General features: G+C 34.2%; 1 protein-coding gene across 1 annotated transcript in view; it reads left to right on the top strand.

Annotated features, from left to right (window-relative positions):
- The window catches only part of LOC131154261 (thiol-disulfide oxidoreductase LTO1), a 71,824-nt gene that overhangs the window by 24,566 nt on the left and 20,154 nt on the right, over positions 1 to 27,104 (top strand). Inside the window, exons 3-4 of the mRNA XM_058106928.1 lie at positions 5,277 to 5,533; positions 5,640 to 5,752. Coding sequence (XP_057962911.1) covers positions 5,277 to 5,533; positions 5,640 to 5,752 — 370 coding nt within the window. The remainder of the gene's footprint in view (positions 1 to 5,276; positions 5,534 to 5,639; positions 5,753 to 27,104) is intronic.

Here is a 27,104-nt window from a genome sequence, read left to right as displayed (position 1 = left end):
GATAGGGTTAAAAACCCTAATATATTCTTGTTTGAAAAAGGGTTGACCTTAGGAAACCCTAAAGGTTGAAGTTTGAAAAAAAATGGGGAAGGATTAAAAAAGATTTGATTGACAGCAATCAATGAGTTCAATGATGATCAATTTTCAAAATTGAATTGTTTAAAAAAAAAGGAAAATAAAGAAATTTGATTTGCGATCAAATTCAAGATGAGGTTTGACACTATTGAAGATGATTGGATTTAAAAAAAAAACTTTTTTCTAGAAAGATGAATGCGATGGCAACCAAATAAAAGGTTTTGATTTGATTTGATTTGAATTTAGGGATTGACAATGGTTGGAATTGAAATCCTTTGATTAAAATCAGGGATTGAATGATTGATATGAGAATCCATTAATTGAAGTTAGGGATTAATGGTTATTGAGATTTGAAATCCATTGATCGAGATTAAGGATTAAGGATAATTGATATGAAAATCCATTGATTTGAGTTAAGGATTAATGGTGATTGAGATTAGAAATCCATTGATTAAGATCAAGGATTAAGGATGATTTGTATGAAAATCCATTGATTGGAATCGATGATTAATGATGATTGAGATTTGAAATCCTTGATTGAAATCAAGGTTAAATGACGATTGGGATTAAAATCCGCTTATAGCGATCAATGATTCAATGATGATTGGGAGTATATCCACTGATTAAAATCAATGCTTTAATGATGATTAAGATGAGGATCCACTAATTGAAATCAATGATTTAATGATGATTAGGGTGAGAATTCATTGATTGAAATCCATGATTTAATATTGGGAGTAAATCCATTGATTGAAATGCATGATTTGATGATGATTGGAAGTGAAACCATTGATTGAAGTTAATGCTTTGATGATGATTGGGAGTGAAAGTATTGATTGAAATCAATGCTTTAATGATGAATGGGTGTGAATTTTGATTTGCTATCAATTAGAGGGAGGATGAATTAAAAGAGAAGATATTTGATTGGATGTGGAATCCAAAAATGGAATGTTTTTATGAAGTGAGAATCTTTGCAATTTAAAAAAAAAAAAAGAAAAACTAGGGCTTCATCATTGGCCCTAAAAGGAAAACAATTCCCAATCAAATTTGACGAGTTTTTTTTTTTTTGGAAAAGTAGCATTTTGAGAAATGAAGGATTCCAAGTTTGTCCTTTGCACCTTAAACCGTGGTGCAAGAACTTACTCCCATTCACCTATATAGGCTTAAGGGAGAGTACTTGTGCCACGCCTAGGGAGGGAAAAGAGAAAGTCACCATACGGTGGAATTCTCTCTCCCATCCCATCATAAGCTGGGATGATATCATATGCAGGTTAACAAGGAGATGTCCTAATTTCTAAGATGAGCCCAAGAATGCATTTAGAGTTCCCCAATTTTCATGTATAAAATAAGTAAGCAACTAAGGCTATTAAACACGGAAATCAATCTACACTAAGTGCAAGTCAATGCTCTCTTTTGCTTTCCAAAATATATCCTGCCATTCCTTTTTTTTTTTTTTAAATTTTATGGCTCTTTCTATTTTTCTTGTTTTTGGAATTTCAAGGATTTACCTTTTTTTTTTTTTTTTTTTTTGATTTTTAAGATTTATACAAAAAAACAAAACCTCTATAAGTGTGCAACACTTTTTGCATTTTAAACATATGCAAAAAGTTAAACCTTGAAGGCAAAATATGTAAAACGTATGTAGTCCATTCGCGTAAATTTTCAAAGAATTAAATTAAAGCACTTAATCCAATTAATTAAAAATGTTATAAATAATCTTAGCCAAAATGAAAGTGAAAATAGATTAATGAAACTTTAAGTATTTGTAGTTTACAAATGTTAAAATGCACGAAATATTAAGAAGATCAATGGGCATGAGATAGACAAGTCGTCAAATATATATTAAAAGTAGAATGCAAGATGAACATAATAATGAAAAAGAAAAAAAATGTAATATAAAGCAAACTAAGAAAAATTGGACGAATGCAATGTAGTACAAATATTTTTATAGAAATTTGTAAATATTTTTTCAAAAGAGTTTAAAATGAAAAAACATTTATAGGGTCAGTTTAGTTGCTGAAAAAAAGTTGTCATTTTCCATTTTAGCTTTCAAAAAATTACAAAAAATTTAGCTAATTTTTCATTTTTACAGCATTTGTATGAATTAGATGAACAACAAGAAACAATTTTGGCACTATTTGCTTGTGGAAACATTTATTTTTTTCATTTCTAATTTTTCAAATGATTACAAAAGTGCCACTTGTTTTCCAATTTTCCAAATTTATATAGAAAAGTTGGAAAACATCTCTTCATTATTTTTCTAGTTTTTTGACTCTTACTGTGCGTATGGGAGCATTGAATTTGGATCTTGGACTTTAATCTGTGCGGATTATGTACAGAGTTTCTTCTAAATTCACACAAATCTGAATTTAAACCCCAAATTCCATGATTCCAAATATTTCCTTATATAAATTTTGGGAAATTGGAAAACAAGTTGTCTTTTTTGTGGCTATTTTGAAATCTAGAACTGAAAAATGAAAAATTATTTCTCACATTTAAAAAACTTTATTTTCTGCATTTTTAACTTGAATCTTGAAAAATTTAAAAATAAGCTAAAATTTTTATAATTCTTTGGAAAACTAAAAATTGGAAATGAAAAATGTTTTCCACAACTAGGTGGGCCCTTAATTATTATTTTTTTTTGGATTTTGTTTTTGTTCTTTTTGGATAGCAGAACAAGTCTCTTCATAAGAAGATAATTACAATGGACGGAGGATAGGAAATCTTCCCAGAAAGAAGCAGAAAACAAGCAAACTCAATACAATTACATCAAATCTGCCTTCCAATCCCTTTGGATATTGGACATTATTAGACACCAAAACCCAAAAGAATGTGCCTAAAAAGAAGCAGAAAAAAAAAAAAAAAAAAAAAAAAAATCTCCCTAAGCAAATTTGGAGAAATCTTCTGATCTTTGAAGATTCTAGCATTCCTTTCAAGCCAAAGCAATCACAACATCGTAAAAACTGTGGAGTCCCAAAAGATCCGTCCACTTTTATTCTTCCCAAAACCTCAAAACTTCAACATCAGAAAGTCATGAGTAGTTTCTGAAGCCACCAATCCTATCCAAAATACCCCAAAACTTTACCATCAGAAAGTCATGAGTAGTTTCTGAAGCAACCAATCCTATCCAAAATATGAAAACAGATGTTCCACATGTATCTTGCTACCTCACAATGAAAAAGATATATGGCTAGAAGTCTTGTTTGACTCGCAGCACAGCATGCTAATGTCTGGATTAAGGGCTTTGTAGGGCCTCCTTACATGTAGCATGTCCTTTGTATTGATCTTGTTCAGAATTGGAGTTCAGATGAAAACCTGGATTTAAAATGGAACCTTTGCTTTCTAAACAGCTTTGTTTTGAAAGGAAGGACTAGGATTTGGTAAGATTAGAAAAAAAAAAAAGACTTTGAAGAGAAAGACCCTAAGCCTTGTGTCCCGAATTTGGCAAGAAAGAATCCAGCAAAGTTATTTTATTTGGTTTTTTTGTTTAGCATATTATCTTGTAGTTTCTTGTCTTGATTGAAATGTCTGTTCTTCTGCAAATTAGTTTTAGTTGTTTATCCATATCCTGTTTTTTTATTTATTTGGACTGCATTTAGTTAGTTTATACCTTGCAGATAATTCCTACTGGATATTATCTTGCCATTTCTTCTCCTCCGATGCAAACTCCTCTGGAAGAGAAAAAAAAATTCTATTTTCTAAACAGATTCATGGAACTGGAGTCTGTGAAACCAACTGAATTCCTTTCCTAGAAATCAGATCAGTAGTACCTGAATTTTGCCTTATTGGATTTACAAGGCCATTGAAGCTAGCAAGAAATGTGTCGTTTAAGTGATATGTCTGCGCCTTTGCTTCGTACTGTGATTCAATCCTCATCTCTTTGACCATTTTTTGGATTGAATAGTCCTACATTTGGTTTGCATTCTGTTTAATTTGATTGAAATATCTACACATATGTTGCATTTCAACTTTCATTAATATATATTTTGCTTCTTTTTTTCCCTTTTTATTTATTATTTTTGAGATTGTTGGGAAAATTGATATAAATCAATTTTTATATCTCATATGTAGTAAAATCAGCAGAATATATAAATACAGGAAAAATAATATAGTGTGGGCTGGGCTGTGAGTCGTGGTAAATCTGTTGTAAAGACGGTGTCGCCTCCCTACTTGCGGTTGATGCCAGTGGACTTTGTCCCAATCAAACCTAGGTTCACTTATAACAGTCTCGTTCTATCGGCACATTGAATGAGGCAGGGTGAATAGTCCAGTGAATGCCCAAATAATGATAGCAAAATTAATAATAACGAGGAAGAAGAAGGCATTTTGGTGAGAAGAAGAGAATAGAGTTGATATCATTCGTTGTGTGCATGTTTAACGTACAAACAGTATGTCCTTATACAGATAGGGACACCTTTTTATGAAACGAGACATATCTTAAAAGACACTATTATTTAATACTGTTTATGCATATCTCATCCTCCTATTAGAAATAGATATCTTTCAGAGTATGCCTAAAATTATCAAAATTAAAAGGGGTACTTATGAGAAATTTTGATCTAATACCAATCTTTTAACTGGGTTAAGTTGAATATTGGTATTAAGTTCTGAACCATTTGTTAGAGGAATGATATATCTCTTTGTGTGGGGTGCAGAGTTTCCCGTTTATTATTAAAATCCTTGCTGGGCGAAATGATTTCAATACACCTTTTTCTTGCATCTGTTTCTGATAGTGACACTGTCCTTAGTGGTTTATGTCAGTTGGGTGAACAAAATTTTAATGACATTTTTATCTTAATAAAGCTATCTGAAATGTGATCATTTGCTGAAAAAACAAGTTAAAATGATTCACAGTGAAGATAGAATCAATAACTGTGTAGCTTAGTTTTGTTCTATTGTCCACAGACTAGCTTGGATTTCAAAGCAGAGGCTAGTTTTGATTATCTAATGATTAATGCCATTATGATGCGGGTTGTTTCTTTAAAATATCTGTATGGAGTTTATTGAATCTCTCTCTCTCTCTCTCCTCTTTTTATTTTGTTACACTTCAGCCTGTATGTATTGATGCCCTGTTGTTTCTTGTATGCATTTTCCTTTTGAATCAATTAAATGCCTATTTGACTAGAAAATTTTTACTAATCCCATTGCAGGAGATGCCTTTTGAAAGAGGATTTTAGTGTTAATCTTTTTGCATTTGCTAGGTGTTCCTCTCCCATTGATAGGAATGGTTGCATATGGGTTTGTTGCAACACTTGGTCTACAGTTGGCTGGGAAGAATTTGCCTTTTGGAGTTGATGAAACTAGTGGGCGTTTAATCCTACTTGAAAGCACTACCTCCATGGCAGCTGCCAGTGCATACTTTTTGTACATTTTAAGCACGAAATTTTCTGGAGCATCCTGCTCATACTGTTTAATGTCAGCCATATTGTCCTTAAGCTTATTTTTCATCACTCTAAAGGTGCTTGTTTTTTCCTTTCTTTTAGCCTGTTGGTAAGAAACATTGCTATTCTTGGTATCATGTAGTGTGTTTTTAACTAATGTATTTATTTTTGAATTTTCTGCAGGACTTTGGGTTACAGGAATTGCAGAAAGTGCTGGTTCTACAGTTATGTGTAATTAGTTTGGTGGTTGCTGCTTTAAGCATCTCATATAGAACTTCTCAACCTGTTCCCACAAGGTGATCAAAGCTTCTGCATAGATCATGGTAGTTTTGTTTCACTTGCTTGAGCATGATCTTTTGGTAGCTTTTAATCTTTTATGCAACGATTATTTAAAGGACATAATCTGAGCACCATCCCCCTCTTGATGGACTCTGTTGATGTCATTCATTCAAATGAGCCATTTTTTTGAAAAATGCAAGGAAATCCAGTCATGTGGCATGCTTCCTATGACTGCTTTGCTAAAGTAAAATTGTTTTGTCATCTGCCAGAGCTTTAAGCCTGTTTTTGTTATAATTGGCTTCCATTTTCTAATGTGACTTATTTAGTTTTCTCCATGATCTGTTTTTTTTTTCACCAAATGATTGAATGAAACATAAAGTTTGGATCTTAAGTAAAAGAACTGGACAAACATAAAAAACAAAATAATAATTATTAAGACTAGGAAATTGATCAATAGGAACTGTTATTGGTTATTTAGTACTATTAACTATGTAGTAACTAGGAGTTAGTGAGGGTCCCATAGTTTTAAATCGCGGTAGTGGGTAGCGTAACGCAACGGTAACGGGTGTAGCGGGAAGCTGGAGTAGCGGATGTTACATAATGGGAAGCGGGTGTGTAATGACCATGAATTTTTTGCAAGCATGCACAACCTTGTGCATATTAGTGTATTTGCATGTTTTCAGCTTTTAACTCTTCTTAGAAAGAGTTTTAGTGTATTTTGGATCCTTTAGTTAAACTAAGTTGTTTGGTGAGGGCAAGAAATTTTCATGTTTCAACCCACCATTGACAGAAGAATTATGTCCATGTGTGTATTTATACTTTCTCATTATTCTTATGCATGATAATTCTTATGTGTGATAAATTAATTTATAAAATACATTCCATTAATCCATTAGACAAATAAGATGTATGAAGAATACAAATATACAAGAACTAGAAAAGAAAAGAAGGTTGCAGTTGAAAAATATAGATCATAAATATAAAATAGCTAATATTATTAAAAAAAATATTTTCTTAACAAGTTGGTATTTTCAAATTGTTGATTAATGCATCTCTTGTGTGTTTTTAAGAAAATAGTAAATTTTGTATCATTATCATCCTCATTATAATGTTTTCCTCCCTCTTGCCAAATAGTATTTTGAGAATGATTTATGAAAGAGGGGAAAAACCAAAAGTGAGAAGAAAAAGTAATAAATAAAATATATGTATTTTTTGGCGTAACAGTTTTGTAGTGGTTATATTACACAGCTGTAGTGGCCTTTACTTAATGGCCATGGTCCATAATGGTTGCTATGGCCGTGATTTTTTTTCCAACCGATCTCACGGTGTGCAATGGTATCGGGAACCCAAAAAATCGGTACTTAACAGCGTTATGTAACGGTTGCAATGCGAACCAAAAGCAAACTGTTTCAAATGGTTAACTGAATTCAGTTAACCAGTTTTTAGCCAGTATCTAATGGTTAACTGAACTTTGGATCCAATTTAAAATTTTAAAGCTGCTACAAATCAATATTTTTCCTCCATTATAAAATTGACATGTAAATTTAAAAATTTAATCCCTAAAATTCAAACCTCAATAAGAAGTCATAAATTTTTAAACTTAAACTTAACATCCAGCGTAAGCTTAAAAACATTCAGCCATGAATTGAACATGAACAAAATTGATAATCCAAGTTCTAATTCTTGAAAAATTAACATAAAAGTAACCAATCCAAGTCCTAAATTTTTTATTCAAACTCCACTCATCTTGTTCAATTGTTCCAAGTATGTCATTTGACATAATAAATATCCACTGATTATTTATGCACACTTTGTCCATATTAAAAAGATGCCCACTTTCAGTCTTGATCAATTGAATCTAAAGATTGCATCATCTGTTTGCACTTGCACAGGGGAATTAATCCAACTAAGAAAGGATAAGCATAAACAAAGGCAAAAAGTAGTTTATAAAATATTCAAATAATTAACAAGTTTATGAGGAAATAAAAGAAAGTGTGTAACATTTAACACATCCAATCTCTTGGACCAAGACTCTTCAGTTTTGAGGACAGGAAAAATGGAAGCTATGGCCCAAATCCTAAGACGGACACCCCAATCCCCATGACTCCCTACCACACATCATCCCTCAAAGCTCCCTCCACAGAACCTCTTCTGCATTTTCAAATTTCAACAAGCTAAATCTAACCCTACTGGGGAATGTGGTGGATTTGGTGGTGACAGTTTGGGTGCAGGATGATGCTGGGGTTTGGGTAGAAGGGGTTTGGGGAAATAGGGGAAAGGGAATAGAATCTGGGAGATACTAGAAGGGGGCATTATGGGACTTTTGTGACTGTCGGATGAAAGCTGAAAATGGAATACACTCAATACAGTACAACTGTATGTTTTTTTCTTTTACAATTAAAATTTAAAATTATTAAAATATGATATTATATAATTATGTAATATATATTTTTTTGTTTACAAAATATTTCAGTTCATTTTGGTTAACAGTGGTTATTGAGGTGCAAACTGAGTCCAAACTGTTAACCAAATAAAAAAAATAAAAAATGATAACTTCGAACAGAAATTGAACTGGGAAAATGGTTAATCGATTTTTCAGTTCAATTTGGTCCATAAATGTGGTTTGGTGCAGCTTTCGATTTTTCTTGCCCACTCTTAGGGGAGACCTATTGCTGTGATTAGATCTTCCAATTTTCACAACACTTTAATGTGGCAGTAAAGCATCATCTCAAGACCTAAACCTAGGTTATGCAGCCACTGCCAAGCCAACCTAAACCTCATGACCCTCTGTATGTTTGCCATTGTAGGAGGGCATCACACCACCAAAGCCCTGACACAACTCCACCAGTTGTCAGAAAACACAATAGTTGCCAAAAATTCTGGATGCCACTGCCAATTCAGAACTGTAAGAATCTCTTTAGATTTTGCAAAACCAACTTCACAGTTAGTCACAGACCTTGGTGACTAGAACCCCTTGAAATTTTATCTTAGAGGACCATTCACATGCCAGTTGACTTTTACTGCTCCGATGCCACGCGCCAGTGCATGAAGCTTCATTAAGCCCTATTTTTGCCTTTGTCTGTTCCTCCACATGGATTGGATCCCTCTAGAACCCATAACATCAAGTTGTCTGTCATGTCTTTATTTCAAGGATCCAACTTTTTCTTGTTGGTTGCTCACACACAATACTTTGTTAATGGTTGTTCTATATTGTTACAGTTGCATGTGAGTGTTATCTGTGTTCGTTGGGGCTGTTTCAGTCTTATGTTAGTTTATTCGTGACTCATTTGTGGTAATTTGAGTTGTTCACCTTGTTTGTGGTTATTCCAATTGTTCGCTTTGTTCATGGTTGTCCTGGTCATTGACCTTTCTGTTGGGATGGAGTCCATGAATCCCAGAAGTATATTCCTTTTATCACTGCTGCAGATAACAGCTAAGAAGTTGATGCAAATAATTATGTGTAGTGGTCTAAGGTTCTCAAGATCTTTTTAACAAGCTTAAACAATGGTGAACACTTCAGTGATGGCAAAAGAAAAAAGGTATGGGCTCAAGAAGATGCATTTATTGTCTCCCTCTTGTGGGCTTGATGCAACCCTAAATTGCATGGGTGTGCATCTAGATGTATACAAGGAGATTTTGAATTATATCAAGCCCTTGTTTTCTGGTGACATTACTCATATCATCATATGTATGATCTTTTCTTGGAGTACTTTCAATTACCACAAGGAGATAGGCGTGTCATGGAGCACTTTGCAGAGATGAAGCACATAACATCGCGCGACCTATATGTACGTGACATGCAAAAGAAGAGGGAGCAGATTTTGGGATCTTCATGGTAAACCTCCACAAATAGCAAATGCAGCCACCACATGTTACACTCTTCCCAATTTTGCAAATAAGAAGAATATTGTATCTTGAAGAGTATTCAAAGTTCTTTAGTGTCACACATCCCCACAAGCTTCTCTTCCCATTGCATCTTTTGATAAGATAGGTAACTATATAGCTAGTTTGTTGTTTGGTATTTTTTGCACTAGTTCTTTTGTTTCAACTTCAGATTCTACTAATCATATGACAAGTATAGCCAATTTCTTTTCCACCCTCCATATTATGAGAACTTACCTTATGTTACATTGGTTGATGGATTTACTGGTATTGTGAAGGGAATAGGGATAGTAAATCCTACTCTGTTGTCTCTCTCTTCTCTGTTTTATATATTTCTAAGTTGACTTTAATCTTATGTCAGCTAGCGAAATTACAAAATGGCAACTAAGAACTTGGATGTGAAGGATTATGTGCAGTGTACCAAGGTTGTCAAGATCATTTTAGGAGGCTTAAGCAAAAGCTAATTTCTTTTCCACCCTCCATATTATGAGAAGTTACCTTATGTTATATTGGTTGATGGATCCACTGGTGTTGTGAAGGGAATAGCGATAGTAAATCCTACTATGTTGTCTCTCTCTTCTCTGTTTTGTATATTTCTAAATTGACTTTAATCTTATGTCAGCTAGGGAAATTACAAAATAGCAACTAAGAACTTGGATGTGAAGGATTATGTGCAGTGTTCCAAGGTTGTCAAGATCATTTTAGTAGGCTTAAGCAATTGTGAACGCCTGTTCCAATCTTGGGCAGTGATGACAAAAGAAAAAGTGTATGTGCTTAGGAAAATACATTGATTGTCTATTGTGGGCTTGATGCAAACCCAAATTGCACGAACAGGCATGCATCAAGATCTATGAAGGAGATTTCGAATTATATCTAGCTCTTGTATTCTAGTGACTTTACTCATATGTATGATCTCTCCCTAGAGTACTTCCAGTCACAACAAGGAGACAGGAGTGTCACAGAGTGCTTAGCAGAGATGAAGTACTTTCACTTAAACATCAAGCAACCTGCATGTACAAACAACAAAACAACAACAAACCTCAAGTTCCACTAGGTGGGGTTGGCTACATAAATTATTTTCTGCTAGTTTACCCGATTGAGAGCATTTTCCTTCTCTGAATTAAGAGCTATTAAATCCTTCCTCACTACCTCATTCCAGGTTATTTCAGGTCTAACCCTACACTTTTTAGTACTAGAAACAATAACTAACTCACTCCTCCTCATAGGTGAGCAACTAGGTCTGCGTTTGCAATGCCCAAACCATCTAAGCCACCCCTCATTGTCTTGTCTTTGACCAGTGCTATGCTTAGTTTATTGTGTATATGTTTGTTCCTTAAATTTATCTTTTATGCTATTCCACTCATCTACCTTAACATTCGCATTTCAGCTACTTTTGCTTTTTGTACATGTTGATTCTTAGTTGCCCAACATTTTGATCCATAAAGCATAGCTAGCTTTATAGCTGTCTTATAGAACTTTCCTTTTAATTTTAAGGGTATTCTACGATAATACGCCTTATGCACTCTTTCATTTTATCCAACTTGTTTTAATTCTATGTATTACATCCTCTTCAATTTACCATTTCACTTGCATAATAGATCCAAGATATCGAGATCTACTTGTGCTATTAATTTCTTGATTATCAATTTTAATCTTCTCTCCAATAGTCTCCCTTATGTTACTTAAATTACATTTCATATATTTTGTCTTATTCCTACTTATCCTAAAACCTTATACTCTAAAATAGTTTTCCAAAGTTCTAACTTAGATTTCACACTATTCCTACTTTCATCAATCTAGATAATATCATTTGCAAACAACATGCGCGAAGGGATCTTGTTTTGGCTTTCCTGTAGTAACACTAGGCATTACTATATCATACATATCCTTAATGACCTCAGTATATCTACTACATACTCCTTTCTTTTCTAAAACCCACTAAAGAGCTTCCTTAGGTACTCTATCATAGTCTTTCTCTAGGTCAATAAAAACCCTCATCTTTTCCCCAAAACTTTTCCATTAATCTTCTTAAAAGATAGATAACATTTGTTGTCAATCTCATAGGTATAAAACCACATTGATTCTCTGAAAATCTCATTTTTAATTTTTTCTTTGTTCAATTACCCCTTCCCATGACTCATAACCTTAATTTTGCGATATTTATTATAATTTTGAATATTGCCTTTGTTTTGGTTTACAGGTATTAATGTGCTTTTCATCCATTCCTTTGGAATTTTCTTGGTTTTCATCCTTCTTAAAACCATCTTAACTTCAAAGACTCTAATTTTTCGAATAAATCTCCTATTTTTAGTCTTTTCCTCATTCATCACTTCCAAGCCCAAGCTTTTTGTTTGGTTTTCATTAAACGACTTATTAAAGTATCTCCCACCCTCTCTTTTATGCCTTCTTCTTTGATTAAGACATATCATTCTCGTTCTTTATACATTTTATATTACCTAATTTTTTGCATTTTCTTTTTTCTGGCTTTAGCAAGTTTATAAATGTATTTTTCTCCTTTTGTATCTTGTCTAGTACCTTCTTTTGCATTTTTTCTTGCCTCTTTATATTTTTCAAGATTTTCTATATTTTCTACAACTTTGCCATGTTTGGTACTAGTTTATTTTGTCTTTGTGGCTTTTTGGACATTTTGATCCCATCGCCAACTTTCTATATTGCTCGAGTAGAGATTCACCTAAAACCTTTTTTGCTATCTTTATGATAGAGTTAGCCATTATATTTGACATAGTATTTGCATCTGCCTGATCCCCTATTGTCGAATCACTCTCTTTAATAATTGTATCTTTGAATTTTACTATATTTTCACCCTTCAAGCTCCACAACCTAGTCCTCTTACATTGATTTATGTTGCTCTTTCTCTTCCATTTTTAACTATATATAGCTCCACCACCTAGTCCTCTTGCATTGATTTATGTTGCTCATTCTCTTCCATTTTAAGTGTGTGTGTCTATATATATATCTAACACTAGGACTGAGGACTCTATGTTGTGTAGTCAAACTTTTACTTCGGATAACTTTACAATCTTTCATGATAGATGATCCCCATTCCTAGTTAAGAAAAAATCTATTTGACTTTTATTTTATCGCTCTTGAAAGTTATTAAATGTTCTTCTCTTTTTATAAAGTAGGTATTCAATATAACCAAATTCTCAAACATGCAAAATTGAAAATTGTATCACCGGTCTCATTTTTGTCTCTATATCCATAGCCTCCATATATCCTTTTATAACCTATATTGTCCTTTCCAATGTATCGATCCAATCAGCTTCTATAAATGTCTTTTTAGATGTTAGTACCCTTTTTTCTTCCCAAAATTGTCTTTTAAAGTCTTTTGTGAAGCTTATTTGGGGAGCATATGCACTATTGACATTTACCATCTCAAGGCCTAGAGTTATCTTGATTTTTTATGATCATATGCCCTATTCTTTTAACATCTACTACATTATCTTTTAGATCTTGACCTACAATGATTCCCATCCCATTTTTATGTTTATTTATTTTTCAGGGCATCAAAGTTTAAATCCTGAATTCTCAATTTCTCTTGCTTTCCCCTGCTCGTTCCTTCTCTTGAAGGCATGTTAAGTTAATTTTCATTCTAATAGTTGTATCCACCATCTCCATGCTTTTTCCTGTATGTGTCACTATATTCCAAGTTGCTAATCAAATTCTAGCCTCCTTTGCTAACTTCTTAGCCCTCTCCCATCTAGACCTGGTCAACCCCACCCTTGTTCATTTCTTGCTGCACCTCGTTAGTATAAATGTGAAGTGTCACTTGTAATAACGCCCTAGTGAAATTAATAATATGTTATAATGATCTAACAAGTTTTATGTTGGCTGTCAGTTACCTATTGCAACCTTGCTCCTTTATCCGAGCTTGGGACCGGCTGTGTGAAGATAATTACAAAGGTGAAGCGCAAGAATCAACAATTTTGTTTTGTTTTTTTGTTTTTGTTTTTAATGAAAACTTATTTCACAAAGTAAAAAAAGAAAAAAACTAAAAACCCACACAACTTACCTAAGCAATCTAAACTAAAAAAAACTAGTCTAAGCTAAAAAAGTCTACTAAAATCCTACACTATGTCCAATTCACAATTTTCTAGAGCACACTGTTGAACCAGATCTCAAAACCCCAAGTACATCACAATGAACTTAATATCTAAAGCATGCACTAAAATCAAAAGCTCATACAATATTACTTTTGAAAATTTTTTGTATAATCCAAGAGGTGCAAAAGATTTTTGTTTTGAGATCCGAAAAATGAGAAACTAAATGCATATGTTAATCCTACAAATCCAAAAACACAGAACTTACTGTACTAGCTAGCAATTAGGAACAATTTGATAAAAAAAAAAAAAGAAAAAGAAAAAAGAAATAGATCAAGAGAGGGAGAAGATCTCATTGGCGGCCATAAAAAAGAAACTAAAAAAAATCTGATCGTGACGAGTAAAAGAAATGTTTCGATTGAAAATCCTAGATAACCTTTGCATGAATCCAATTCAAAACTTGGATCCCAAGCAAAAGAGCCGTTGGGCTGATGTATGAAATCCTTGAGGTCAATTTTAGGCAAAGTTGGATGCCCTGATATAATGCTGATGACAGCCTGCTGAGAAATACAGCAGGAAGTACCCTTTGAAGCCAGTAAATTTAAAGCCAACAAAATAAAAAAATAAAAAAAAATTCACACCAAAAACAATCGATAAAAATAAAAATGAAAAGTAATGATGAGTTGCAAGAAATTTTCAATCGAAAAATTAAGATTCGGCGATGGATTTGAGGAACCACTGCTTGTTGAACTGATCGAAAGAGGGAGGGAGGGAGGAGTTGAGGAATTGCTGCTTGCTGAACCGATCGAGGGAAGAAGGGGGGGTTGATTTTAAAGAAATTGGCTATAGGAGGAAAAGAATAGGAAAAGAAATTGGCTATACTTGTCGTATGGTTAGTAGCGGATGAATTTGAAGGGAGGGAGGAGGAAGAGAAAATCGCTATACTTGTCATATGGTTAGTAGTGACTGAATTTAAATCAAAATATCCAGTGGGAAAAATACTAGATGACAAGCCAGCTATATGGTTAAGAAAGAGATACAATATGCTCCATGTGATTGGGAATCCCTCTCTCTCTCTCTCTCTCCGTCCCTAGACTTGTTGATGGGTCCACTACTGTTGTTAAGGGAATATTTAAAATCAAAATAACCAGTGGGAAAAATATTAGATGACAAGCCAGCTATATGGTTAAGCAAGAGATACAATATGCTCCACGAGATTGGGAATCCCTCTCTCTCTCTTTCTCCATCCCTAGATTTTTTTATGGATCCACTATTGTTGTTAAGGGAACAGGGATATTATATCCTACTCTTTTGTCTCTCTCTCCTTTTTTTTTGGTATATTTTTAAGTTGTCCTTAATCTTATGTCAGTGAGCAAAATTACAAAATCTATGAATGGTTTTGTAGCATTCTTTCCCTCACTTTGTTGTTATTTATGATTTGTGGACAAGGAAGACGATTGTTGATGGATCTGAGGCTATGGACTTTAATACTTCTCGTTATCTCCTTCCTACACCATTGCTACTACACCACTTCAAACCCATTATCATCTTGGTTATCCTTTGGACAAGTTAAAACAATTGGTTCCTACTTTGAGTTTTGAGTCCAATTTGAGTGCAAGTCTCATTAGTTGGAAAAGTTATCATTATGTTTATTTGGTTTATGTGTCCTCATAATGACAATTTGAAGGAGTACATCAGTACCCAACTCACTTCTTGTATGACTAAATCTGCTATGATTCACTAGTCATCTTGTGCTCACACTACTCAAAAGAATGAAGTTTCGGAGAATAAATAAACATATCCTTGGAGTCACTCATATCCTACTATATTAGACAAACATCCCTAAAGTGTTTTGGAGTGATGTGCTTATTGCCAGCTCTCTTATCAATAAAATGCCATCTTGCGTTCTTGATACAAAATTCTGAATGTTAGTTTATTCCCCTTACCTCATATATTCTGGCGTGTCCTTTGTCCATCACTTAACTCTAGTGATGGATAAGTTGGAACCTTGTGCTATTAAATGTATTTTTCTAGGCTACTCATGTACTTAAAAGGGACATGGTTAGTATAATTCTACCTTGCATTTGAAGCTAGCTTTGATTCTACACCATACTATTTTGGTTCCTTGAGTCCTAATGATCTTAATGAGTCCTTTCCTTTGCTAGCCTTCTAGTTTCTATGCACATAACAACTCAAGGGAGGAGAGCATTCTTTAGATTTCACTGTTATGCCTTTGGTGATGATCCAATTTCCCAAGATGTTGATCTTCCAATACTTGTTAGAAAGGTAAATGCATATGCACCCAACATCGAATCTCAAATTTCGCTTGTTATGATTTCTTGTTACCCTTATATCATTGTTTTGTTAGTACTTTTCCATTGTTGCTCTTAGGGGTGGGCATGGTTCGATTAACCGAACCATTACCCCCAAGAACTGAAGTTTTGGTTCGTTAGAAAATGCGAACCGAAACCGAACCATTTAAAATAGTTAACTGAAATTTTGTTAACCGGTTTTTGGACCAATATCCAATGGTTAACCAAACCGAACTGTTAAAGTATAATTCAAAATTTTAAAGTTACTAAAAATAATGTTCTTTAATAATAATCAACATGTAAATTTTAAATATTTAAAATTAAAATTAAGCATGAATATTAGATTAATACAACTTTTTAAATTTAAATTATTAAAATTTTATATGATATTATATATAATATGTATTTTATATGTATATTTATAGTATATCAATTCGGTTTGGTTAATTGTGGTTATTGAATGGGTCGAACCGAAATCGAACCGATAATAAAAAAAATTAAGAACTCTGAATCGAAAAATTGGTTAACCAATTGTCGGTTCGGTTTGGTTTGGTTTTGTGGTTTGGTTTGATTTTTCAATTTTTTGATTTTTCTTGCCTACCCCTAGTTGCTCTTCCTAAATTTGTTTGTGTAGCTTTATCCCATTATGGGTGGAGAACAACAATGGTTGAAGAGATGTGTCTATTACACAATGACACTTGGGAACTGGTATCTCATCCTGCTCATAAATGTGTGGTTGATTGTCTTTGGGTATATACCATGAAGGTCAATTGTCATTATTCCTTGGTTTGTTTAGAAAGCTTGTCTCGTTGCTGAAGGATATAATTAGGTGTACGGTTGTTACTCTTGACACATTCTCCCCTACAAAACTTGCTTCATGCGATCTTTTACACACCGTTTGTCATTTGCCGTCTGCACCAGTTTAATGTGAAGAATGCCTTCCTAAATGGTGATCTTCAGGAGGAGGTCTATGTGGAGCAACTACTTTGGGTTTTGTTGCTTTGGGAAAGTTAGCTTTGGTGTGTCATCTAAAGAAATCCTTATATCATCTCAACTCTTAAGCAATATCCTAGAGCATTGTTTGGTAGGTTTAGTATGGTGGCGTGCTTTTGCCTTCAGAGATGCGCATTGTATCACTCTGTATGCTCTGTATTCTATCGCAATTCTGTCGCTAATAGGATTTTGCTGATTGTGTATGTAGATGACATTGTAATTACTAGTAATGATGATCAAGGTTTTCAGAGTTTGAAGCTCTTTCTCTAGACAAAGTTTCAGACTAAAGATTTGAGTCAATTGAAATCCTTTTTGGATATAGAAGTATCCAAGCTTGTATTCGGACCCTTTTGTCACAGAAGAAGTATGTTCCATATCTTTAAGATGACTCTGCTGTTGGATCAAAGCATGCCAGTATGCCTATGGATCCTAACAGAAAATCATTACCAGATGAGGGTGATTTGTAGGCTGAAGCCAGCATGATCTGTTTATGCCATCTTTACTTGTACTGGGACCCTTTTGTCACCAAAAAGTATGTTCTAGATCTTTAAGATTAGACTGTGCTATTGGATCCTAGTGCACTGATACACCAATGAATACTAACAGAAAATTATTACCAAATAAGGGTGATTTCTTGGCTAATGCGGAAATGATATCTATTTTGCCATCTTTGTGCACCCTTTAACATGGAGGCTGATTAATCTGCCATGTAACACTGAGAAACATAGTCATCAAATTGAGATTCAAATTGTGAATCTATATCCTAATTTCATGAATTGAGAATCAAGAATCAAATCAAATTGTAAGAGTTATACAAAATTTCTAAAATTGATTCCAAATGACATGCACATGTGTATAAGTGTATAACAAACGTAATAGTAAAATAAATTGAAATTTCAATCAATATGGATTGATGCACTAAAAGCTTAAGCCTATGTTTGGTTCATGGAATGTCTATTCTTAAGAATAAATTAGTTAAAATAAGTTTGTTATAATTAGTTATACAAAAAATTATGTTGATACCATAAAACAAATAACAATGTGAAACATTTTCTAAGTCCATGACAAGGAATTGACAAGGAATATTCGCAAATTTCACCATGAAAATGTCTACTCCTTTCTTATTACATGAATGAAATAAAAAGGAATGTATAAGGAGAAGCTTTTGCCTACATTTTCAAAATTTTCATTACATTCAGAGTCAAAACAAAAGCGCTAAGTCTAAGAGTTTAAGATTCACTAAAAGAATACGACAAGGATTCAAGATAGATTTTGAAAAAATAAACTCAATGTTTGTGGTGCAAGTGTAATGCATTTTAACAGTTAAAAAAAAAAAAAAACTCATTTATATGCTTTTTTTTTTTAAAAAAAAATATAGAAAAGGGGACAAATCAATAAAAGACAATAAAAAGTTGAACTTTATGGTTTTTTAAGGGAATTAGTCTACAAAAAATAGTAAAAATTTGAAATTTGTGGTTTTTAGTAAGAAAACCCATTTTTTATGCGTGGGCTTTATCTAACAACTAAAACAAGGAAAAAAAGTATATAAAAAAAAAAAGAAGCAACTTAAACTGGAGAAGGCAAGCAGAAGAATCATCCATCCTGGTTGACAAGCTTTCTTCTTAATGGTAGATGGATGGGCTGGCTTCTCCTTTCGTCATGTCTTCTCCTCAACGGCAGTCTCAGCAGAAAACATATATGCAGAATGAGAAGGTTAGACCTTTTCTCATCTTCTGAATTCACTTAAACAACAAATGGAATGTCATCATGCCAAAAAAAAAAAAAATAATAATAATAATGAAAGGCTTTTGGGTGGGTTTTCAAGTAGTCGGATTTGACTGGATCAAGGACAAATTGAATTCGATTTGATTGCACAATTCACCTATGATTTATGAGTTTCTATTTGATTTGAGCCTTAATACTAACAACTATGCTGAGAATGGTTGCATATTAAGGTCGAGATGTTGCCTGTCAAGTGCATGAAGAATGCTAAAAGCTCAGCCACAACCTGAACACATATTATAGCTAACCAAGATTTGGTTGCAAGATTACATTGATTTCTGAAAAGGTTTTGTTTTGTGTTGCTTTTGCTATTATGGACTCTTTGGCTTGAAAGGAACACCAGGATTTTCAGAGTAGAAGACTCTAATGCATTTGATTTGGGAAACAGCTTCATTTTTGGCTGCATTTTGGGCTCACTCTTTTGAGGTTTTTAAGGGTATTTCAATGTCCAATATCCAGAGGGATTGGAAGGCAGCATTAACATAAATACTTTTTTTGTAGTGAAGGAGGTTGGCTTGTCTTTTTTTCCTGTAATTGTTTCTTCCTTCTTGCGTTAATGAAGTTTTTGTTATCTAAAAAAATTACATTGATTTTTGGGAGGATCCACAAATTGCAAGTACCAAATCAAGCAGAGATTGTGCTGGACTTTGTGGAAGATTGCAAGTTTGAGGGTCAACTTGTGACATATGGGTTCCAAAATTGTAATAATGGCAAAATCTTTGAGGATTAGGCGATTTAGGTAGCTATAGGTTTGAATTTGAGGGAGATGGTTGACCTAGTTACCTATCAATATGCATGAAACAAAGAAGTGAAGGAGCCATCTGCTCGAACATTTACAAAATGTGACAAATACATAGATTTTGGCCTCTGCACCACCTTATCTTCTTCTCTTCCCCTACTTTCCTACTCTCCTCATTTATAATCTCTCTCTCTCTCTCTCTCTCTCTCTCTCTCTCTCTCTCTCATCTATTCCAATATATTTTCAGCCACCTCCTCCCTTTCTCCCTCATTTTGCGATTTCTACTTTTTCTTCTTTCACATAAATTTTACCCTTATTTAGTGTGGTACTCCCTTATATGGTAGGGCACCCCGCATTTCTAAAGGGGGTGACTTAAGTTCCCACACTACTCACTGAAAATTCCCAATTCCCACTTCGGGAACTATTTATTGGAAACAATAAATTTTCCAATAAATTGGCACGTCTAGTGAAACCCTTCATGCTGCCAGTTATTAGAGACGCAAAATATATTATCAATGGAAATACTATGCTGCCAACACTAGTCAGACTCACCAATACTGATTTGGTGGTGATTCAGGGATAAATAGCTAAAAAGAGTCATGATGTGGATACCCACACCTTGTGGAAGGTTGTGAAAGTGATGCCGTCAATTATTGAAAATGTGAAAGAGGAGATGTGATCTTGGATGGAGAAAATGTTTGGTAGTGTTGCATTCACACCAGACCATGAAAGCTTCTTCCGCAGCTCACCTCTATCTTCCCATGGATGTGGTCAAACTACCGCCACAATTATAGTGAGCCATGGGGTTTTGGCCAACTTGCTTAACTTCAGCAGACACTACGTCTCAAGTGCCACTCCATGGTCTCCTCATGGTCGAACCATTGCTTATGATGATTTCGTCCAGAATTAAGGGGGGCATCCAAGTCCATCAGACAACATCATTGCTAGTTGATTACATAGAAGTGGACGATGCCAATGCATTAGGTATTTGATTGTTCTCTCTCGGCCAATGCTCAAATTCTATTTTCTTGAGTTCTTATGACATTTTCAAATGAATCTTTGACATGGATCAATTTGGGGCCCCTCACTCATTCTCCTTTCAACTAATAAATGACCAAAGATGAGTCTCCTTTACTCTCAACTTCTTAATTTTTCGCTCAAAAGCAGCTTATAGCCACAAGATGCAAGAGCCTAAGCCCACTATTGATGAAAGTTTGGGGGACTTTAGGGGCCGATTGTACAAAGGACGACAACTCTTAACCCTGTCGAGTATGATGAATTCAAAAACTTCTTGTTGATTGAGGATTTGAAGCTTGCTGATGATGAAGACTTTAATGATCTTGAGAGCCAACATACTTTGTGGGGTGGGCACCGTTTATAGTTTGACCAAGAAATTGTTTGGCCTAGGAAGACAATGAAGGTACGGCTGTATGGTATGACATTTATTTCAAGGAGATGAAGATGTTGAAGTTAAATACATATTTCATAGACGAGAGGGGTACAAAAGAATAAAGGCCAATGCTCAAGCCATATGATGTTTGTTCAAATTCTCTTCTATATGCTTACGACTTTGTTTACATCAAAATTGATTCTTAGTAGGTGAGTTGATTGTTCTATTAGACTTTGTAATTGGATAATGGTTGGGAAGTTACAGATGCTCATTTATTAGTGTTAAATGCAACTAAATGGAGTAGTTGTGTGGGGCATTATGCTATCATTGTGGCACCCACTAATTTGGGGGCTGGTTGATCAGCCGTATGGTGTGTAGAATGGTTTGAATGGTTGCATATCAAGGTGAGGATGTCGCCTCACCAATGCTTAAGGAATGTGAAACAACCTGAACATGGGAAATGGCATAGGTTCGAGAAGCCATATGTCACCTAAGGAAAAATTTTCATCCAAGCATTGTAGTTACTAATACCAACCAAGATTTGGTTGCAAAGATTACATTGATTTCTGGGAGGGCAGAAATTACAAGAACCAATCCTAGTAGAGATGGTGGTGTTAGACTTTGTGGAAGACTGCAAGCTTGATAGTCAACTTCTGGCATGTGGGATTTAAAATTGTAATAATGGAAAGTTCTTTGGATTTGGCCATTTGGGTTGCTATAGGTTTGAATTTGAATTGATGAGATAAGAGAATATGATCATAAATTACCTAAAAATCAAGGAGATGGTTGATCTAGTTTCTTATAAATAGGCATGTAACAAAGAAGTGAAGGGGTCATCTCTTCAAACTTTCTCACAATGTCACAATGCACCAATTTTGGCCTCTACAACACCTTATCTTTATTTTCTTCCCGTCCTCTCCTGCTATCCTCATCTATAATCTCCGTCTCTTTTTCTCTCTCTCCCCTGATCTCTTCTAATTTATTTCTAGTCACCTCCCCCCTTTCTACCTTATTCTACAAATTCCATTTTTTCTATGATTCTCATAATTTTTACCCTAATATAGTTAAGTATTCCCTTTTGTGGTAGGGCTCCTTGCATTTTTGAAGGGGACAACTTGAGTTTCCACACTGAAAATTCCCAATTACTACTCTGGGAACTATTTATTGGAAACAATATCAGAGACTTGTTCGGAAGATAAATTACCTAACAATCACAAGAATATACATATCTTTGCAACAAGTGTTGTGAGCAAGGAACATTCTCACCAAATGAGCCACTAGGATGTTATCATTCATATCTTGCAACACCTCATAAGTGCATTAGAAAGAGGCCTCTCGCATTAGGATCAGGATCACACTCGTATTTAGGGCTATATAAGATGCAGTCATGTAAGGTCTAGGTCATCACCTAGGAGATCCACAACTGAATACTATGTGTTTGTTGGTGGTAACCTAGTATGCTAGAAGAGTAAGAAACAAACTTTAGTGGCTTGATCGAGTTCCAAGATTGAAATAGGGCCATAGCACATGCTATATGTGTATGGATTGACTTGCAAGAATTTTGGTATCATATTCTCAACTTATGTAGTTGATGTGTGATAATGATATGGGTATTCACATTGCTTCTAATCTAGTCTTCCATTATAGAACAAATTATGTAGACACCCCATTATGTCTAGGGCTTTATATAGCAAAAATCGGATCATTCCATTCAATGCATATTCATTTGTACAAATTCAAATAAAAAAAAAGACTAAATACATGGAAAATGAAAGGAAAAAGAAATGAAAAATGAAGAAAAAATAAAATCTTGTGGGCCAACATCTTCATGCTTACACTTGCACATACATAAAGAAGATTTCAATCAGAAATGGGGTAATTGCAAATCAAAGTTAAAGCAAACAAAAATCAATCAATCTAGTTTAAATTTGATTGATCAATCAAATACTGATTGATCAATCGAAATTAATAGGGGTTACTCTCCTCTGGGCCTATAAATAGGGATTTTCGGAAGGTTGATAGAGAAAAAAAATCAAGGAGAAATAGGAGAAAGAATTGTTCCCTGAAGAAAGAAAAATTAGGAAAGAGGCTGAGTGATTGAAATGAAGGGATTGAAGAAAGACTGAAGACCAAAGGGCTCAAGTTGTAGAGAGTGGAAAAAGCTTGGCAGTGGAAACTTAGAAGAGTTCGAGCAAAGAAGAAGCAGGTTTTCAGATGGGGGGATTAAAAAATAGAGGTCGGTTCTTTAAATTTTGTATTAATTCGTTTAATTCTCTTTAAATTTCTAGCATGTTCAAAATTGTTGAATTTAAAATTCAAGACTTTGTAAATTAAGTTCAAATTTGAACAAAATTTTGAATAGAATCCAACTTTGGCCTATTAAACCCGAGAATTCCTCAAGAATACTCCAAACAAGCTCAGGTTTTTGATCCAAATTCGGAAAAGCTAAACTCGAAAAGCCGAATATCCATATCCTGTAACTCGGGTTTGATTACCTTAAATCCGACTTGGGAACTCAAGTCAACTTAACTCGGGTCCAAGACAACCGAATTGTGTACCTTAGACCCAGGTCAACCTTTGACCTAGGTCAATTGACCTTTTAGCCCAAATTAGCTCAGACCCATTCCATTTCTACTCAAGACTAGGCCTAATTTTGCTGGATTTAAATTACCCCAAGTTGAAATGGAATCCTAAGGGCCAAGCCCAATTAAATTAGACTAAAACCAAACTGAGCCTGGCCCATTTAGACCTAACCTAGCCTAAGCCCAATTTAGCTTACCAAACTGAGCCTAGACTAAAACCCAATTTAGCCCAAAGGCCTCCAGACCAATACTCTCAAACCCTACTCATCTGGATTTAAACCCTTATTTAACTTAACTTACGTTAATCTAATATGTGCCTCTAGGTCCTTTTGGTTCCCAGGAAAATTAGAGAAGCTTCAAGAAAATCCACAAATCGGCCCAAATGACTCAGAAAAATGCCATGAAAATTGAAGAAAAAATTTTAAAAAAAATGAGGAGAAGAGAGATCTTATCTTCAGGATGACTGATTCAAGTTTGGATATGAAAGCAGAGAGCTGAAGGCTCTCTACTTGTGTTTCTTTTCTTTTGAGACCTGCAAAAAAAGGCAAAATGAGAGAGAGAGAGAGAGAGAGTTAAAAAGGGGAAGAAAGAGAGATGTATAGAGAGAGAGGGATTCGATAAAATTGTGAGAAAAGAAAGAAGGGGAAAAAATGAAAAAAAAAAAACAATATATATTAAATTTTCAAAAGAAAAAAAATTAATGGGACACATGTCATCGTGCAAAATGGTGACACATGATGCAATTAGGACCGGGCCTTTTGGGGGCGATGTGGCACAATCCTGCCCCCCAGATTGTATTTTCTATTGACAGCCTGATCACTGCTATGTCAGCGATCCGTTCCCAATTACCAGCGCATCATTCTCTGTCATGTGGTGATGACGTCATGCTAACGTTAACTTGCCACGGGTCGCTGAATGTTTTTAAAAAAAAGTCTTAGTCGCTACATGTCGCCAGTGGCTGACATGTGGTAGACCTTCCCTAAACTGGGTCAACCCTGTTTGACCGTTAATTGGTTCAAATCGGTTGAACCGATATTGAACTGCCCTATTTTATTTTAGAATTTTAAAATTAATTTTTTAATTTTTAAAAATGCGAAAAAATAATTTAAAAAATCAGAAAAAATTGAAAAAGTTGTTAAAAATAAAAAAAAATAAACAAAAATTATTTGAGTCATTTTGACTCCGATAACCAAAAAAAAAAAAAGTAGTAAAATTCCAAGAATAAATAAAAATGGAGAAATTTTCTTTAAAAATCCTAGAAAATTGCAGGAAAATACTAAAAAATTTGAAAAATTCTTGAAAAATTTTGGAACCCTGGGAATGTTTTAAAGATTCATTGTTTGACTTTGATACATTTTTTTATCATTTCATGTATTAAATGTCTATGTATTTTATTTGATGTGTGTGTACATCCCGATGATAAAAACAAAGGGTAAAGAAGTATTTTAGACCTCACATATATTAGTTCTAAGGGAGAGTTTATCTAAGAAAATCCTCTCCTTTAGAAGTTTTATTAGGCAAACCTAAATCGCACCTTATTTGTATTTTCTTTTTTAAAATTTAACTTTTATTTTCTCTATTAGGGAGTTAATTGAGAACTATTCGATTCAATTTAGGGATAATTCATAATTAATTAGGTACCGTTTGTAGAACGGGGTGTAGGGGGTGCTAATACTTTCCCCGTATATAGCTGTGCTCTTGATCCCCGTATATAACTAATTCTTTGATGTTATGATTTTTCTATAGACCAATTAACGGGTAGTAATGAGATTAATTAACCACACCTAGGCAAATAACAAGTTAGTGACGACTTCATTGAACCGTTATTATTATCATCCCTCGCAACGTCCAACTGTCACAATGTCCTGGAGAAGGGTCCGAAATTATGAGGGATGATAATAATAATGTTTCGATGGTGTTGTCACTAACCTGTTATTTGCTTAGGTGTGGTTAGTTCACCTAATTACTATTCACTGATTAGTCTCTAGACTAATTCTAAGGCTAAATAACTAGTAGTCACAGTCTATTTTTACCAAAGTTGGGATTGAGAATATAGTTATGTGAGGGGAAGGTATTAGCACAACCTACAAACCCGTTCTACGAATGATACCTAATTAATTATGAATTATCCTTAAATTGTATCGAATGGTTCTTAATTAACTCCTTAATAGACAAATTAAAGGTAGAAATTAAAAAAAAAAAAATGTAAAATAAGGTTCGATTCAAGAATGTCTAATAAGACCTCCAAAGGAGGGGATATTATTAGATAAACCCCCTTAGAACTGATATAGGTGAGATCTAGAACACCTCTTTACCCTTTATTTTATCATCGGGGACGCGCAAACACCAAATAAAATACATACAGATATTTAATACATGAAATGATAAAAAAATTTATCAAACTAAAAAAAAAGTCTTTAAAACATTCCCTGATTTTCAAGAAATTTTTGAAAATTTCTGGTATTTTTGTTCAATTTTATAAGATTTTTAAATAAAATTTCTCCATATTATTTTTTTGGGTATTTTTTAATATATTTTTTGTTATCTGAGTAAAAAATGACTCAAATAGTTGTTTTTTGATTTTTTTTCTAATTTTTTACTATTTTTTCCAATTTCATAAAATTTTAAAGTAATTTAAAAGTGCAAAAATAAAACAGGGTGGTTTAGGACCGGTTTGAACCGGTCAACTATTAAACTAGGTTGATCCGGTTTAGGGAAGGTTTGCCACATGTTAGCTGCGGGCGATGACATGTGGCGGCTAACTCTTTTTTTTTTTTTTTAAATTAGTCGACGGCACGTGGCAGAGAATGATGTGTTATGAATTGGGAAAGGATCGTTGATGTAGCAGCGATCCGACCGCTTAAAGAAAACACAATTTGGACGGTCAGGATTGCGCCACATCACCCCCAAAAAGGCGCGGTCCTCATTGCACCATGTGTCACCATAGAACAATACAGTGACACATGTCCCACTATTTTTTTTTTTTTCTTTAGAAAATTTAATATATTTTTTTTTTTTTTTTTTTTTTTTTTTCATTTTTCCCCTTCTCCCTTCTTTTCTCTAAATTTCTCAAATGCCTCTCTTTCTTCTCTCTCTTCTTGCCCTCTCCTTCCTCTCACAATCCTCTCTCTCTCCCCTCCTCACAGCCCTGTCTCTCTTTTCTTGCAACCCTCTCTCTTTGCTCTCTCTTACCCTTCACATCTCTTCCTCTTTCTATCTCTATTTACAAATCTCTCTTTCTCTGTATTGACAAATTTCTCCTCTTCTCTCTTTTAACTCTCCCTCTCATTTTCCTTTTTTTGCATGTCTTAAAAGAAAGAGAGACATGAGCAAAGAGCCTTGAGCTCTCTGCTTTCAAATTCAAACTTGGATCAGTCATCTCAAAGGTAAGATCTCTTTCCTCCTCATTTTTTTTCTTCTTTTTTCATTGCATTTTCCTGAATCATTTGGGCTGATTTATGGATTTTCTTGAGGTTTCTCTGATTTTCCTAGGAACCAAACAGACCTTGAGGCTCATATTAGATTAACCTAACCTAGGTTAAGTTAAATTATGGTTTAGATCTAGATGAGTTGGGTTTGAGGGTATTGGTCTTGAGGCCTTTGAAGTGAATTGGGTTTTGGGCTGGGC

Source organism: Malania oleifera, chromosome 1, assembly GCF_029873635.1.
Source record: "Malania oleifera isolate guangnan ecotype guangnan chromosome 1, ASM2987363v1, whole genome shotgun sequence".
NCBI lineage: Eukaryota > Viridiplantae > Streptophyta > Magnoliopsida > Santalales > Ximeniaceae > Malania > Malania oleifera.
This window is presented reverse-complemented; position numbering and strand designations above follow the sequence as displayed.